The 16,504-nt window shown below is 33.1% G+C and overlaps 1 protein-coding gene across 2 annotated transcripts; it reads right to left on the bottom strand.

The window, feature by feature from the left end:
- Positions 1–275: 275 nt before the first annotated feature.
- Positions 276–14,209, bottom strand: LOC141390245 (adiponectin receptor protein-like). Of its 2 annotated transcripts, none has more exons than XM_073963054.1 (7): positions 14,005–14,209; positions 7,916–8,345; positions 5,283–5,381; positions 4,867–5,219; positions 1,205–1,506; positions 1,056–1,135; positions 276–987 (listed from the first exon to the last, which is right to left on the bottom strand). In XM_073963054.1, the coding sequence occupies exons 2-7, from the start codon at positions 8,279–8,281 to the stop codon at positions 853–855; spliced, it is 1,335 nt and encodes a 444-aa protein (XP_073819155.1). In that variant the 5' UTR covers positions 8,282–8,345; positions 14,005–14,209; the 3' UTR covers positions 276–852. The 2 variants fall into 2 exon arrangements, with proteins under 2 accessions (XP_073819155.1, XP_073819154.1); XM_073963053.1 differs by having other exon boundaries at positions 13,886–14,138.
- Between the last annotated feature and the right edge of the window lie 2,295 nt (positions 14,210–16,504).

Raw genomic sequence — 16,504 nt, 5'->3', positions numbered from 1 at the left:
TACAAATTTTTAAAATCATCCGCATATACTTGGAAATTTTGATGGACATTTTATACCTACAATGCGCGCTAAAATTACATAAAACAACACTATATGTTCGTTTTTGTAATAATAACAAAAATATTTAAAATAATAACAAAAATATTTAAAAAAATATAACTTTCTCACCAATTATAATTAATAACAACCTGACACTGAAACGCCTTACCTTTCCGAGCGCATTTCACCACTGCGACTTAACGGCGATTGGAAATTTTCATTAAAAGCGTAAAGTATGGGGTTACTGTGTCTATGTTTTTTTATTAGAATACATTTATACTAGGATAACAAATAAAAAACAGAGTTGAAAATGATGTTTGTGTTCGGGATGTAGGTAAATATAGTTCAAGAGGGCGAGAAAAGTGTCATTCAACTCATAATGCACATGCATGTATAACTTGTTTGTCGCTAGGCTGTTAAATAATTTTACAAGTAATTCAAATGTAATAGTTTTCATATAAAAGTGTTTGTTATTTTGCTGACATTGGCTTACAATATTAATAACAATTTTATATCTTCATTATGCAAGTCAATATTTTTTGGGAATGAAATTTGTTTGTAGTATTCGCAGGTTGATATTTATAATAATAACATGGATAACTTTCATATGACTGCTTTTGAAAAAACTTCTTCTGTTTGCCAATTTATGTGTTGCTAGTTAACGTCGCGCGGACTATATATTACATTGCAAAAAAGTGTTTGACCTTACTACACGGGTTGAGAATCTTGAATAATTTGTGGGTGGCGATGGTATATTATGTATTTGCTAATTCTTATTATTATTATTACGAATGCATCCGAAACGTCCACTTCTTAGAAAGTAATAGGCTCATGTGGAACTGTACATTCACCCACAGTCACACGATACATTGCCATTTCGGAAATGCCATGGTAATGTACAAAAGCAGCGGCTATAACCAAAATGTGGAATAGTTGATGAGATTGGAACTGTAATGGGACAAAAACAACAGTATTACATGTTGACAAGAATGATACAATTAATATGTTTTACATACCCATAAATCGAATTTGCCAGGGAACCATCGTTCGGGTACCCGCAATGCATAAAGTAATGCTCCCAATATGTAAAGAAAACCTATTTTTTATTACAAATTGTAATTAGTCAACTTTTCTGTTTAAAAATATTGTAAAGAGATGATCATACCCATTAACACTAGCCATCCCAAACTAGACTGGCTAATTTGGCTGAACCATCCTTCCATTACACCGTAGTGTATGGCAGGAATTACACCGGACAAACCGAAACACATAAATACCCCAGCACGAAGTGGGCGAAATGCTGGTTCCGAAAATTTATCCCACAGCGATACAATTATTGATAGACATCCCAGTACACAGACAACCGAAAGGTAGATCACTTTTGGCTGATAATGACAATAGAAACCGTAGTATAGCCAGGGGACAAATGAGCCCATTATAAGTAGAGCGATGCCGCAATAGTCTAATCTGTAATAGAATTAAATTGTTTGTTACTTATTTGTTCTAATTGAAGAAATAATTATGATATACGTACATACATAAAAAGTTAGTCAATATTTATTTGGACTAACTGTCTGTCTTCATTTACATTAGGCAAACTTACATGCGGCAGTCTGTGGAAGAGGTGGAAGGGTGTTCCAAAGTGAAGAGTTCCAATTACAAACCGATAATTACTGCAGTAAGGTTGCCTAATGTAAATGCGGAGTATGTGTAATTAATATATACATAAAAATATTAATATATACATAATATATAATTAATATATACATTTAGACTCCGAATAAGATTAAAACCCATATTGGTCCAGGAGCAAAAAAAGAATAATCTACAAGGACTATTAACAAAAACAAGAAAACACAAAAAACCAGTCGGAAAAATATATATTTTGTAGATTTCTGAGTATAAAAAGATGGTCCTGTAAGTAATATTACCCTTTTTAGTTCCTTTGCTCTATGTAAGAATTGATTTTTTTCAACTATAATGAAACGTTTGTGTTATTTACAAATATGGTCTGTTCCAGAACAGCAAGTATCTACTAATTTGTACTATTTTTTCCGATAACATCCCAGCAAACCAAATGTCTGATGTCCGACACGTCTGAACAATTTCGGAAGCAAAGTCGTTCAGATTTCGTTCCGATTTCTAAACGATTTTTCGAATAGGAAGTAGTTCAGATTTTGTACCGATTTCGTTTTGATTTCGGAACGAATGTCGGAAAGAAATTTCCTTTCCGAATTTCCCAAGTATTTTCTTCAGATTTCGTTACGAAATCGATCCGATGTCGCTAAGACATTTCGTTCCGAAATTATGTCAACCACTTCATACAACTTTCGTTAAGATATCGTTACGATTTCGGATCAGATATCGGACGTATCGTCCGAATTTTGTTCTGATTATGTTACGATGTCGGTACGATTGGTTTGCTGGGATTATGCTGCATTACTTGAGATGGGAAATGGGTAAATACCCAAATCGTAAGTATCCATTAAAATTGGTAAATTGGGTGCAAATGGGTCTTTAAATACCCAGGTATTTACCCAATATGTGGGTATAAACTACAGAAACTGAAATTGTCCAATTAGATGCGAAAACGCAGTGTTTTACCAATTTTGAACTGACTATGAATAATCCCAGCAAACCAATCGTACCGACATCTTAACGAAATCGGAACAAAATTCGGACGATACGTCCGATGTCTGATCCGAAATCGTAACGATATCTTAACGAAAGTTGTATAAAGTGGTTGACATAATATCAGAATGAAATGTCGAAGCGACATCGTATCGATTTCGATCCGATTTCGCAACGAAATCTGAAGAAAATCCTTGGGAAATTCGGAAAGGAAATTTCTTTCCGACATTCGTTCCGAAATCGGAACGAAATCGGTACAAAATCTGAACTATTTCCGCTCCGAAAAATCGTTTAGAAATCGGAACGAAATCTGAACGACGTTGCTTCCGAAATTGTTCAGACGTGTCGGGCATCCGACATTTGGTTTGCTGGGATATTTTATTTATTTGGATACGGGGCATGTTAAAATATGACCACTTTTGGACAATATTTTGTTAAATCTTCGATATATTGCGACAGCATAATTTTTGATATTTTCGAACTTTGTTGTAGTTGTTGTAGTTCTCCTTAAAGAAAAACATACAGGTATGTGATGGATAACGATTCCACTCTTTTTCCCATAAATCGAAATAGTATATTTCGAATTTTGATGAACATTTTATTGAACTTGAAAATGGATTTTAAAAATATTATTCAAATAAGGGGCGTTTGTGAAGCAAAACTATATATGTATATCATAAAAGGCTCCCTGAATATATACCATTTCGATTCTGCAAATTGAGTCGATTCGGTTTTCATCGCATACCCGATAAATGTTGGATCGAGATCCATGGGGTAATGCATCCCCATGATTTCAGTGGATAATTTTGAGATTTAAGTCCTCCTCGGCAAAGATCTAATTTTTGCATTCTTCGTTAACTTTTTTGCACAAGCTACCTTACAATAATAAAGACATTTTCTTGTTTATTACCAATTGGTTTCATAATTTGTCACACATTTTAGAGCCAATCACATCTCGGCGCTTCCAAATACAACGTCGAATCCCTAATTGAACAAATGTTGATTGAATATTCATCCTTATTACGGTAGGCGTAGTCGTGCGTTGTCGTAATATATATTTTTTGTATAAAGAAAAACGATATACTACTAAAATGTCTATATTTTATAGCATCTTAGATCCATAAGTTATCTAAAGAAACACATTCATAGGACGGATTATTCGGGTTAAAAATAACATATATTTTTTTCACACGTGACCGATTTTGTCAACGACAGTATATAAAAATAAAAGTAGATCAATTGCAAAAGATTTTTTTGCAATAAGTATTAAAATATTTTGGGAAATACTTATAATAAATACAAATTAGCAGTTATACTTTTATTCATTTTCGTAAGATAAATATAGTGTTTTATCTGATGACAAACATTCTCTTGAGAATCATGATTTCTATGAATCTACTTCCATGTAATTTTGCTGGGTATACAAATCATTTAAAAAGAGAATGAATAAAATCAGACTGACTCAACACAGATCCCTGTGGTACGCAACTCTTAACAGAAAGAAGATTAGAAGAGCGGTCTTCTTTTGGTGAAAATTGAAATATTGACTTTGACAGTCAACTATACTTTTAGAAGTCAGTAGCGTTATTCACTTACGGTGGTAAACTCTTGTTAATGTACTATATGTACTAGGGTTTTTTACAATGAAGTGTGAACGTCTTTTTTGTGGATATTGTAAACAAATCAAACATCTTAACGTCGTCGTAAGTCTAGTTTCAGTTTTATTACACTTTTTTCATAAACATTTGTTTTTTTTTTCTTTGCCTCCATTCTTATATTCTTTTCTTTTTTCGATATAAAATAAAACTCACAGCAAAGTGAAGGCAAAACAATTAGCTGTTCTACACCCTTGTAAAAGTACAATGGAATGTTTACAATACTTTTAGGTCGAGTAAATTAACAACCCTGTGGTAAATGAAACGTTCATGTATTTTGTTGTTGCGGTATTGTAAACAGTTGTAGATCTACAGTATTAACAAGATGTACAAAATCTAAAATGCCCCTTTACAAACATTAGTAAATACCGCTAGTATTCTTAAAATTTCTTGTTTAATTTTTTGTTAGGTACTTGATAAGCTCACGTAAATATATGATGATCGGTCCCGGAGCGAATATTCAAAAATAACTACTGATAACAATGAACATCGTTTTTTCGGACATTCAATACAGACTGTTTTAATTGCACAAAAAACTTACTTTGAGAACAGTCTTCCAATTTCGACAGAATGACAGCTGAGAGTATGGAAAGCAAATGAGAAACCTAAGCAAATTATAGCCCCAACAAAAAATGCGCCAAAGATAAGTTTCTCTTGGAATTGTATTTCAACAGATGGTCGCGATAAGAAGTAGCATGCTACACCAATGAAAGCCACACAGCCTAAAAGATGAGTCCAAATGTTACCGGTTTCAGTATGCAAGCGAAATATTGATTTGAAGCAAGCGCTAAACGAAGGCAATGGCGGCCGATGTCCACGATGCAAAAAGTCATTGTCTTGCAACCATTTGGGAAGATTTTTGTAATGACAAACTTTCCAACTGGCCTCCCACACCTACAAATAAACGAAAGCATAAAATGGAATTCAAAATATTCTAATAAAAATGTAAAAAATTACCTTTCGCACGAACTCTTCAGCTTGTTCCGCCGCATTGTGAGCCAATGCACCCAAATCAATTTCATCCGAAAGAACACCAGCTTTCAATACCTCTGTCATCTATAGAAACGATACGGCACATAAATTAAAATTAAATACAATTTTTAAGTTTAATGAGTTTCGGTTTCACATACTGTTGTGGTCTCAGTGTTGAATATACAATTTAACTTGTTCACATTTGGTATGTTCCAGAACTGCAAGAATCTACTAAGTTTTACTATTTTCTTCGATAACATAAAGGGAAAATTACTATCGTAGTAAAACTTAGTAGCTTCTTGCAGGTTCTGGAACAGAGCAATTGTTGTGTATTTGAAATAATATAATGATAAAAATAGAGTCGGCCGTTTGATAATTGAAATCGAAGTGAACAAGTTAATCATATGCTCAGTTCCAGAACCTGCAAGAATCTACTACTATTTACTACGATAAAAATTTTTCCTTTATGTTATCGAAAAAATGGTAAAAATTAGTAGATTCTTGCAGTACTGGAACAGACCAATAACAAGTATGTAAAATTGCAGTTACTAAAAATGTAGCGGATGGTAATTGTTTGTCACATTCATATCATATGAGTCTGGGCATACCCATATAATTGTTCATATCCAGCAAAAATTAGTTGAAGTTGTTCTATGTAAAGTTGTGATTGCATAGCTTTTTTGAAGCAGAGTCTTGAAAAATGCATCATTCCCTTGTTTACATTTTGACAATGACTGATTTGAATCATTTCATACAAATTCACATTTTATCAAAGTTTACGGTTGTAATATTTTATTTTAATTACCCAACCAAATGTTTGTATCAAATAAAGTGCACGTGATTGCGGACTACATCTTTGTTTGTAGTCAAAGAAGTAGTTGAATCATGAGTGCAAGTGACTATACATTTTATAACGTCTTTGGCATAACTTAGTAAAAGCGTTTTTTTTTTTGTTATAAATGGTTTGGTCTGGACAGACTCATGTGTTACGAATGTGATATGTACATACATATGTATGTCAAGCTCATTTTCTGTTACTTCTTTTGAGTTCATGTTTTTTGTTTTTCTTTCAAAAGTAGGAATATTTAATGAAGCTACCAGGATAAGCCTTGTCGTAACCCAGTTTACAATGCAAAATAAAATCGAAAAATGTATAATCAGTTATTCTGATCTTTAATTCTAAGCCTACTTATTTTTCTTTTTTGTTTTTATAAACACATTTACAACGTTTTTACACTATCGATTGCTCCAAATGTTTTGAGTATTTTACATTTCGATTTTTATTTTCTCATTAAATCTGTCTAGTACAGCATTGAAAACTAATTTGAACACGAATTAAGAAGAAACGTAAAATGTACATAATTATCATATTATATTTATTATTATATTTTTAGTTATTTTATTATTATATTTTTAGGGGTCGATTATGGATTGCAACTCAATTGTAGTTGCGTTGCCAGATGGGAAAATCATACAATTAAAATGAGCGAAACGCCAGAAATTTCTATCAAATTCATTCAGCATCAGTGTTAATTGTAAAAAAGTATGAATTTCAATGCAGAAACGGAATTTTCTATTTTGAAATTAGCTGTCGGCAACGCAACCGGAGTTGTGTTGCTATCCATAATCGACCCCTTAATTTTGATTTTTCAAAATAGTCTGGCTTAATCCCATTGTTTTTGTTTTAATATTTAAAACCACTAATTTATTAGTGGGGAAGGTTTGGCATTGTTTGCCAAGGGGTAAGGCAGGGAAGACTAGTTTCAATCCTCGCCACAGGATCTCATCAGTTCCCTTGTTTCTTGTTTGTGGATATTTTCCACCGAAGTTATTTTTCAATAACTTTTTATACCCAAACATCATCATGGTCAGCTTAAAGTATAAAGGTGAACCAAGAAAAAACTTCAATGAGAAGTTTTTCTTTGGCAACCTCACACAACCCCGAAGGTTTGCTTTGTTTTGCAAACACTTTCATCGGGATTGTGTGAGGTTGCCAAAGAAAAACTTCTCATTGAAGTTTTTTCTTGGTTCATCTTTATACTTCGAGCTGACGATTGATGTTTGGGTACAAAAAGTTTTTTCTTGAAGAAGTTAGTGAAAAATAACTTCGGTGGAGAATATCCACAAACAAGAAACAACGCAACTGATGAGATTCTGTGGCGAGGATCGAAACTTGTTTTCCCTGCCTTACCCAATGTTCTATTATATTTTTACTTATATGGTCTCTATATTTTATTATTCTTGAGCTCGGATCGTCATAAAATTGAAGAATTAAGACAACTGATGAGGTCTAGTGGCGTTGGCCACTTTAAAAAACTTGTTACTTTTTTAATTTAAAACAACTAAACTGAGATTAAACTGCACTACCTTACGAATAATAAAACAACAAAACTGCCAATGTGAATCTAAAAACGATGAGGAATATAAATATAATAATAAATATAATATATTGTCCAACACATTTAGCTCTTAAATTTCTTTATTGGCCGCGACTTACAAATCTTTTCTACATTTTCGCAACAAAATACATCCTTTCAATTTTATTAAATTCTGTAGACTATTTACTTAGTATGTAGAATTTTACGCCTATAATGACGATTTAGTTCACAATTACTTACCTCTGCTTCTATAAGTTGGGTGTCTTCAGGTGTTGATGGCAATGGACAACCAGCGTCATCTTCCTCGGCTAATACATCGTCATCTTCACCCAATATATCAAGATCATGGGTGCTTAATGAATCGTCATGACCCCAACCCCGTCTCTTACGAAGAATCATTTTAACGTCGGCCGAAATAAATTCATCGTCGTCATCACTACGTACTCCAGTCTCACCTTCAGCAAGATCACATTCGCTGAATTTAGTATCAGTTCGTGTGTGAAGTGGCGAATCGAGATCACTCAGTGGGTCGTTTGTTCGAACTTCTGAGTAATCCGCACTCGAGGTATTACGGTGTAAAAAGACCTTTGAAGATTCCATGTCCATTGGTGAAATTGGTTTTGACCGCTCTTCTTCTTTATTGCGGTGTATAAAATGTGCCTCTTTGGGGCTGTAATCAAATAAAGTTCAAAAATATAGTGATATTTATATGATCGAAATTGTTCCGCATTAGCACAAACATTACGAGGGAGCATGATATAAGGAAGGCATCGTAATAACGACATAAAGTAAATACCGAGCATATCACGCCATAATGATTATGAAGAATTCGCCAAACAAAACCCGCAAGTAACATATGTAGAACAATATTTTAAAACCATTTGTTCTGTTCCAGAACCTGCAAGAAGCTACTACTTTTTACTACGATAACATTTTTTCCTTTATGTTATCGGAAAAAGTAGTAAAAATTAGTAGATTCTTGCAGTACTGGAACAGACCATTTGTAATTATTATTTTTTGTTGTTTCTAATAGAGTTGTGCCAAGGAACTATATGGAGCTATCTATTTCACTTCGCAGTTCCAATGGCCCACATGTTTTCTCTGTACAAACTGCTTATACTTAACATTACACGTTATATTTCATGGTGTTACTCATACGTTTTGGAACTAGTACAAGGAATTAGGAACTAGATTACCCAACTCTAGTTTCTTATTATACCCTACACTACTATGAGGAGAAGATATTATAAGTTGGTTTTAGCCCAAAATTTTGTAACACATCGAAATAATAGCCGTAGACCTATACCTATATACCAAAATGAATGTCTGTGCGTGTCCGTCCGCAAGTCCATCTAAACCTACAGGTCACAATTTTGATCGGATCGTCACGAATTTTGTGTGCTATCCCATTATTAAGCTGTAATTATTTTAGTCATCTGACTACAGCCTTTGTTCTTTCTGTTATATCCATTATTTTCTGTTAAATAAAAATAGGCGGATGGGAAAATATGTCAATAATCGACAGTCTTTGTTTTAAAAAATTTCGTTATATTCTCTGAAAATAATGCAAAAAGGAATTTCTTTGGTAATTGCAAATCTACAAACGTATTTTGCTGTAATGTAAATAAAGACCATTCCGCTTCGATATTATGCCACTAAAAAGCTAATTGGAACGAATGAAACTATTATTCTTTATGCTATATACAGTTGTGTGAAAAATAATAACGACACTTCAATCCATAACCAAGATTACATTGAAAACTGACTAAAAAAGTGAAAATGACTTTAGTTTATAAAATGTATTGTTTTCTTAAAGTGTTAAGAAAAGGTTTATAAAAACATTTTGATTGTTTATAAACATATTTTATTTAGATTTTTCAAAATAGTCTGGCTTAATCCCTTCTGTTGTTTTAATATTTAAAACAACAAGTTTATTAGTGGAGAAGGTTTGGCATTGTTCGCCAAGGGGTAAGGCAAGGAAGACTAGTTTAGATCGAAACTAGTCTTCCTTGCCTTACCCCTTGGCGAACAATGCCAAACCTTCTCCACTAATAAACTTGTTGTTTTAAATATTAAAACAACAGAAGGGATTAAGCCAGACTATTTTGAAAAATCAAAATTGTAACAGCTATCCCAATTAAATAAACGCCACCAATGTTCCATATTTTATTTATCTTTTTTATTTAATAGGAATTGACGTAGTTTGTTGTATGCGGAAAAATAAGGACACTTCATGACATCCTTTAATAAGGACCCAATTTGAAAGAAATTAATGCAGGTTTTTACTAAATAATGGTAGATAAAGCGTTTTAGTTCCATTAGTACTTTGTAGACGAGCTATTGTTTTCTAAACCGGCAGCGCATCGTCTAAGAATTAAGTCAATTAAATTTTGGCACTCTTGTAATAGTATCGCGTCCTACGCAACCTGTATAAATTGCCAAAAGTCGTCATAATTTGATGGACACTTTCCCCTGCTTGATCTTTTAACTTCATTACACAAATTTTCAATCGGGTTTAAATCAAGGGATTGTGCGGGCCATTCTAACAACTTAACTGTCCTGGAACCCCTTTTTTCATGTTGCCGTATGCTTTGAGTCATTATCCTGCTTAAAGACACATTTGAGAGGCACATGCTAGCACATTCAGCATACGGTAGTATTATATTTCAATGTAATCTGGTGATTTCAAAACACTTTGAATCCTGTATAGAGACCCCACCTCTGCCATATTTACTCGCCTTCAGAATATATTTTGGGTTTTATTATTGATTTTTAGGTCTTCTACCTTGATGAACTCCTCTATCCGAACACAAAAAGTAACTTTGGTTTCATCGGACCAAAGAATGGTACGCAATTTTTCTTAGATCAAGCGATGTGATTTCTAGCAATCTGTATTATTTGTTGAATATTTTTGTACCCTACACCACTACGTGGAAAGGGTATTATTTTTCGGTTAAAATGATACTTTTCTGACACTATGAGCTCTAATGTGAACACCAAAGATGGTTTAACGAGTTGGTTATGCATCAAAATTAATATTTAAGTCGTTTTTTATTTGTAAGGATGTAGTAAAAGGATCTTTTTTACTCATCGAATAACGCGGCTTATTATTACAGGCGTTATTGTTGGTGTTCAGCAACGAGTTTCTTTTTTGAATTCACCTTAACTGCATTCTCTATTCGTTTTGTATTGAAAATCCCAAGCTTTTCCTGTAATTTTTCTATATGAATTCCCTTCTTTATGTAAATATTTAGTGATTTCTCGAGTAGCGTGATAACACGTATGAATAAAAATTAAATCATTTTAAACATGTACTTACGGGAAGACATCACAAGAAATAATATCAAGTTATTTTCACTAAGACGAAAAACTGTCCTTATTGTTTTTCACAGCAGAAATCGCGTATTTTACGAAAAATATTTGTTTTGTATAAAAAGGAGACAGAAAGAAACCAGATTCATAACGGAATTTCTTATTGCAATACATGTACATTTTCAAAAACAAATTTCCATCGCCAATTCTTCCATTTTACACATTTTAGGAGCGATCAAAGGTAGTGATCGTTACTGTCATTATTTTTCACATAACTGTATATGTAGGTACACGACGAGGATCGTTTGCAAACTTTTAACCGATAGTACTTATTATGGTCCTTTTTATAGCGATATAAAGTTTTTCATGGACAAGTCCATGCTTCCTGACATATTAGTCCAAAAACTCTAAAAAAATCCACAGTGACATCAGCTGACCAGTGTATTAGTATACTCAAAGTGAAAACATACATGTAAAAAATCATATAGTGTAATATAATATATAACCATAAAGAGTAATCGAAACGAAATTAAATTAGCCTTGGACAAGACAGAATTTACATGAACTTTAAATGCAAAATTGTAAATAAAACATTGATGTACACTACGTGTAACAAGGGACCCAGGATTTGAAAAAAAATTGATGAATTAACAGTTGAGCTACCAACAATGTTAAACAAACACAAAATAAGCAAACATACAGTGATGGCCAAAGTTTACATACATCCTATTCATTTCAGGTTTAAGGGCCTGTTTCACTAAATTCAAATTTAAATTCGTTCGAACTATAACCAAACTTCAGTTTTTTTTTTTTAAATATTTTATTCAGTTTTGTTTTCGATCAAAACAAAAATTGTGTGTCTGCGTATTCGATAATTTGTAATAATTATTACAAATGTTTACGGGTGCCACGCTGAAGGTCGTGGGTCCGGCCAGGATAAGAGAGCCAGAGAATTCGGAACACAATTAATAATGCCTTTAAATATATCCGACGCAGTTGTCCAAATTACACATGAAATATTGTCTGCTTGGTCAGCAGTATATTAAGGCCGAAGTGAATCCAGTTCGTCTCATTATTTTGCCATCTTTCCTGATACCTTGAAACGCTCTTGGTTCCACAATACCCCAGCCCGTTCAGTAGAGATTAAGCAAATCAACAGAATCCTGACAAACCATGCATTTTAAAATGCCAAACTTGAATGAATGAGTGCAGCACCTTCAGAATTATGCGAAGTATGCAATCCGAAAGAAAATGATCCACAGTGGAGTTCTTTTGCAGATATGTAATTCAGAAACCCCTGCTCTTACAAAGTTCCTGAATAAGATTGAATTTAAACTTTAAATACTTTTTGCTTGTTATGGCGGTATAGCGGCCAAAAAACAATGCACCTAAGGAGTTTTCACTCCTACCCATGGTGATAACTTTAAACTAAAAAAAGAATCCAATTTGAGTTTAGTAAATGTCTTGTGCCAGACTATGAAAAAGTTCATGAAAATAATTTGAGTTTATGGGTAAAAAGGGAGAAAGGGAGTTCCTTCACCTCCTCTCTCTCTCCTAAAAGTTCAAACATTTTCATGATATATTTTTAATGTCTGGCATAAGAGTATGTTTAACTTTACTTCAAGTTAGAGTTTTGGGGCCTACATCTCGGGAAGTATACATTTCCGGGATACAAGTTATACACAGTTGGAATCGGTGAAAATGCATAACTTTTCCGCCAGGTGCACCTAAAGGAGTTCCGCTGCAGGAAAGAAGTTCCAAGTTGAAACCTGCGCATTAGCTTTCTATTTGCATTGCAAATGTTTTTGGCCACATCCTCCATACAAATGGAACCAGTGTGTTAGTGCTATTGTAGTAAAGCATACCCTGCAAACATTTGGAAGATTGTTGGACGATCTTTTGATCAGAGTATTCTTATGCGCTTCTTTCGGCGATCTTTTAGCGAATTTTTATATAAAATTCACTCAAGCGAGTAATTTGCTATTCGTAAACGTTTCTCTACATTTATTGCTTATTATCAAGCGCTAAAACGAATCTTCTGCTATGCATCTCGGCGATCTTTCCGCGAATTTGTATTACGTTTCGGTTGTTGTTAGTGCAGGGGAATAATGTATTATTCTTCCAAACCCCGATCACTCGATTGTTACTGAAGTGAATGTAACCAGTATACAACCCCTACAACATATTGAATAATTAAAAATTATAACAAATCAGAAAAGACAAAAAATGACAGAAACAAAAAACAAAGAAAAATGAAAAATAAATTTCCTTTAATTTTTTCTTTACATTTTCTTCTTAAGATCATCCATATGATTCGTCAGCGAATCTTGGTCGCGATTCGCATTGCATAAACACTTTAGGTTGGTGATACGCGGAAGATTTTTAGGCGATATTGCCTGCGACAAATTAATCGCCCAGGAGAATCACGAATTATTCTTAGGTGATAGAAAATGTTTGCAGGGTAATTTCATGTTGTATTATGGCATTTGTCGGACTCGGACGAAGCAAAGGGGCCTCTAAATTGTCATAATTTAGACATCCTTTTGTATATAAACGCCCAAAATGGCATCGATATCTGTCCGTTAGTGAACTTTTAACTGGAAGTTGATAATTTCAATTAGAAACTCCGTTCATAAATTGAATATAGAAAACTTGCATACAATACAACAAAATGTCACACTGAGTCAAGTTACAAATACAAATATACAATACCACATATACAAATATCAAACAAAATGCACATCAAAGTAATGTAATTTGTAAAATGTGATTATATAAAAATGGAAAACGAAATTCTCCAGTCAATCAATACATTATAATTTACGTTAATTAAAATAGCATGGATTATATGTGTATGGATTTTGATGTGATACTGCGCTTAAAAAATACCAATATTACATTTTTCCACTGTTCCCAATTATCTCTGACTGTGCAATTTCACCATTGTCTTCGTAATCTTGATTGAGATTCGCAGATACCACATCCATATAGTTTTTTTCTTTTTTGTTTCTACTAACCACTTCAAAAATTCTGTATGTTTCACGCTATATCCAATTTTCCTTGGAAAATGTTCACAAAAACTCTAATTAAAAGTACACGGAATAAATTTTCAAGTGCGTAGTCTGAAAAAATAGGGATACACAAATCGACTAATTAACCAATCGATTGTTTGAAATCGACTTTCATTTCGTGGACCTTTCTATAGCGGGGTACACACGACGTCGCTAACTTTCGATAACACAGAGTTATCGAAATACACAGGGTGACGCAGAACGCACGAAAATCACTTTTAGTACTGTATTTTCAACCCTGCTGACAAAAAAATTAGCCACGCAAATTATAATTAATGGACTGTTCCAGAACTGCAAGAATCTACTACTTTTTACTATTTTTCCGATAATGCTATCGTAGTACAAAGTAGTCGGTTATCGCAGGTTCTGGAACAGAGCATAAATTAGTTATAGCTATATTACATTACGTGTATTTCATGTGTATGTTTTGAATTTTTTTGTCCTCGTGTAATTCCTTGTGTGTGCGAAAAATGACATTTTACATATGATTTATAATTTTTGCTATTACACCAGTATATGTTTTTTTTGTGTGACATAACCTATAAATGTAAACAAATCCTTTATCAAATCGATTTATTTAATGCTTGGTTTACATTTATGAAATCCACTCGATTTAAACTGTCAAATCCATAGGTTAAACGTCAAATGAAATCCAGATGAGATTTCATTTGACGTTTGAGCTATGGAATTGACAGTTGAAATCGAGTGGATTTCGTAAATGTAAACTTAGCATAAGTTTCTTTAAGAAATTAGGTCTGTACGATAACCCAAAAGTTTGTGCAAATTTGCACAAACTTTTACAAAATGCTGTTCGATAACAAACTTGCAAAGTAAAAGAGAGAGAATTTGGAGACAATTGTGAGAGAATATTGGAGAGTTTTGGAGACTTTTGTTTACAAGTTTTTACAAGGGAAATTTTTCTTGTAAGAACTTGCAAGTTTGATCAGCTGATTTAAGTTCGAATGTTTTGTGGCGGACGTCTTGGAAAAAACATAAACAAACGTTTGGCTATTAAAATAAATAGATATAAAAAAGGGAACAAATATTAAATAAATTTTGGAAAACGATAATGTAAGTAAAATAACTTATTTTGTAGCTTGTGGTGTCTATTTTATTATTTATTTTATTAAATCTTTTTCCGCCAACTTCTTCTTGTTTATCAAATCAGCTGACTTCTTGCAAGTTTTTACAAATTGCTGTTCGATAACAATCTGCAAATTTGTTTGCTTCGAGAGAGTAAAAATGGTGGAGAGAGGTTACTGAGAACTTGCTGAGTACTTGCAAGTACTTTTTACTTGCGAAGTTATCGTACACACCTATTATTTTTTTCAGCAAATTTCTGCTTTCATCAAAACAAAAAATCAGCTGTTTTCTATTTATTGTACATACAAAAATAGGAAGGGCTCTAAAACGAAAAAGTTACACATGGGTTCACACATCATTATGATAGATGAAATTTTTTATATGGATCACACTATGTGTACAACATGTAGATGTAAAAAAATGCAAAACATACACATGAAATACACGTAATGTAAAGTCCAATTTACATATGCACATTAAATGATTTCGTTTTACGAAATCCTAGAATCAAATGAAGTGTATTTACATCTGTTTTGTTTCTTGTTCTTCTTCGTCATTCAATTCGTGCTGTTAGCTTCTTCTTTTTGATAATATGTACCATGGTACAATAATACAGGTAGCATTATCATGCCAGCTGATGGTAACATAATGTGTCAATTGCATTGAATTCATGTCAATTTTTGACATCTTATGTTGCCAACAATTGCCGATGCGGCTACCTGTGTATTTGTACCATGATATGTACATACACAATTTACAAAATCAACGCATTTGCCTTCTATTCTTTTATTACACTGTACAACAAAATTGAATTTTTTTTAAAATTACAAGAAACCCCGCACAGATTATGAAAGAGGACACGTGTATCGGCGTTTTGAAAGTTGACGTCGGGAAGTAACCTAAATAGGCGTGGCAAGTTCCGCCCATTCCTACAGCTTTCGACATATTCGACATCAGATTCCTTGGAATCCTTACATTTTAGGTATAAAGTGTCTTTGGCAATATTACTGACAACAATGCGGGGTATATTTTTATGAAAAAAATTAACCCTCATGTGAGTCACTTAAAGGGTCTATTTGGTCCCTTTTTTCAAAAACGTTTAAAAACTCCTTTAAAATGTGATCGTATCAGATCAAAATATTCTACAAAATTATTTGCCATAAAATTTTACTATAGGTCCCCGAATACACAAAAACTCTAAATCGAACCTAAACGCCAGGTATCTGCCAATAGTAAAATCACGTTTCAGGGTTTTTTGTTTTTAAAAATAGTCAGGCTTAATCCCATAGTCGTTGTTTTAATATTTTATTAAAACAACTTTAATTTATTAGTGGGAAATAATTGGCGATGTTTACCAAGGGGT

Source organism: Musca autumnalis, unplaced genomic scaffold (assembly GCF_047663935.1).
Source record: "Musca autumnalis isolate F117 unplaced genomic scaffold, ASM4766393v1 scaffold_1, whole genome shotgun sequence".
In the NCBI taxonomy this organism is placed as follows: Eukaryota; Metazoa; Arthropoda; class Insecta; order Diptera; family Muscidae; genus Musca; species Musca autumnalis.
This window is presented reverse-complemented; position numbering and strand designations above follow the sequence as displayed.

What these genes read in the sequence shown, in the direction of transcription:
- LOC141390245 (XM_073963053.1), bottom strand. Translation starts at nt 13,974, where the DNA reads ATGGATGTGGTATCTGCGAATCTCAATCAAGATTACGAAGACAATGGT. An exon ending in CCCAACTTATAGAAGCAGAG is followed by an intron (nt 5,382 to 7,915) that starts GTAAGTAATTGT and finishes TCGTTTCTATAG; the next exon opens with ATGACAGAGGTATTGAAAGC. An exon ending in GGGATGGCTAGTGTTAATGG is followed by an intron (nt 1,136 to 1,204) that starts GTATGATCATCT and finishes AATAAAAAATAG; the next exon opens with GTTTTCTTTACATATTGGGA.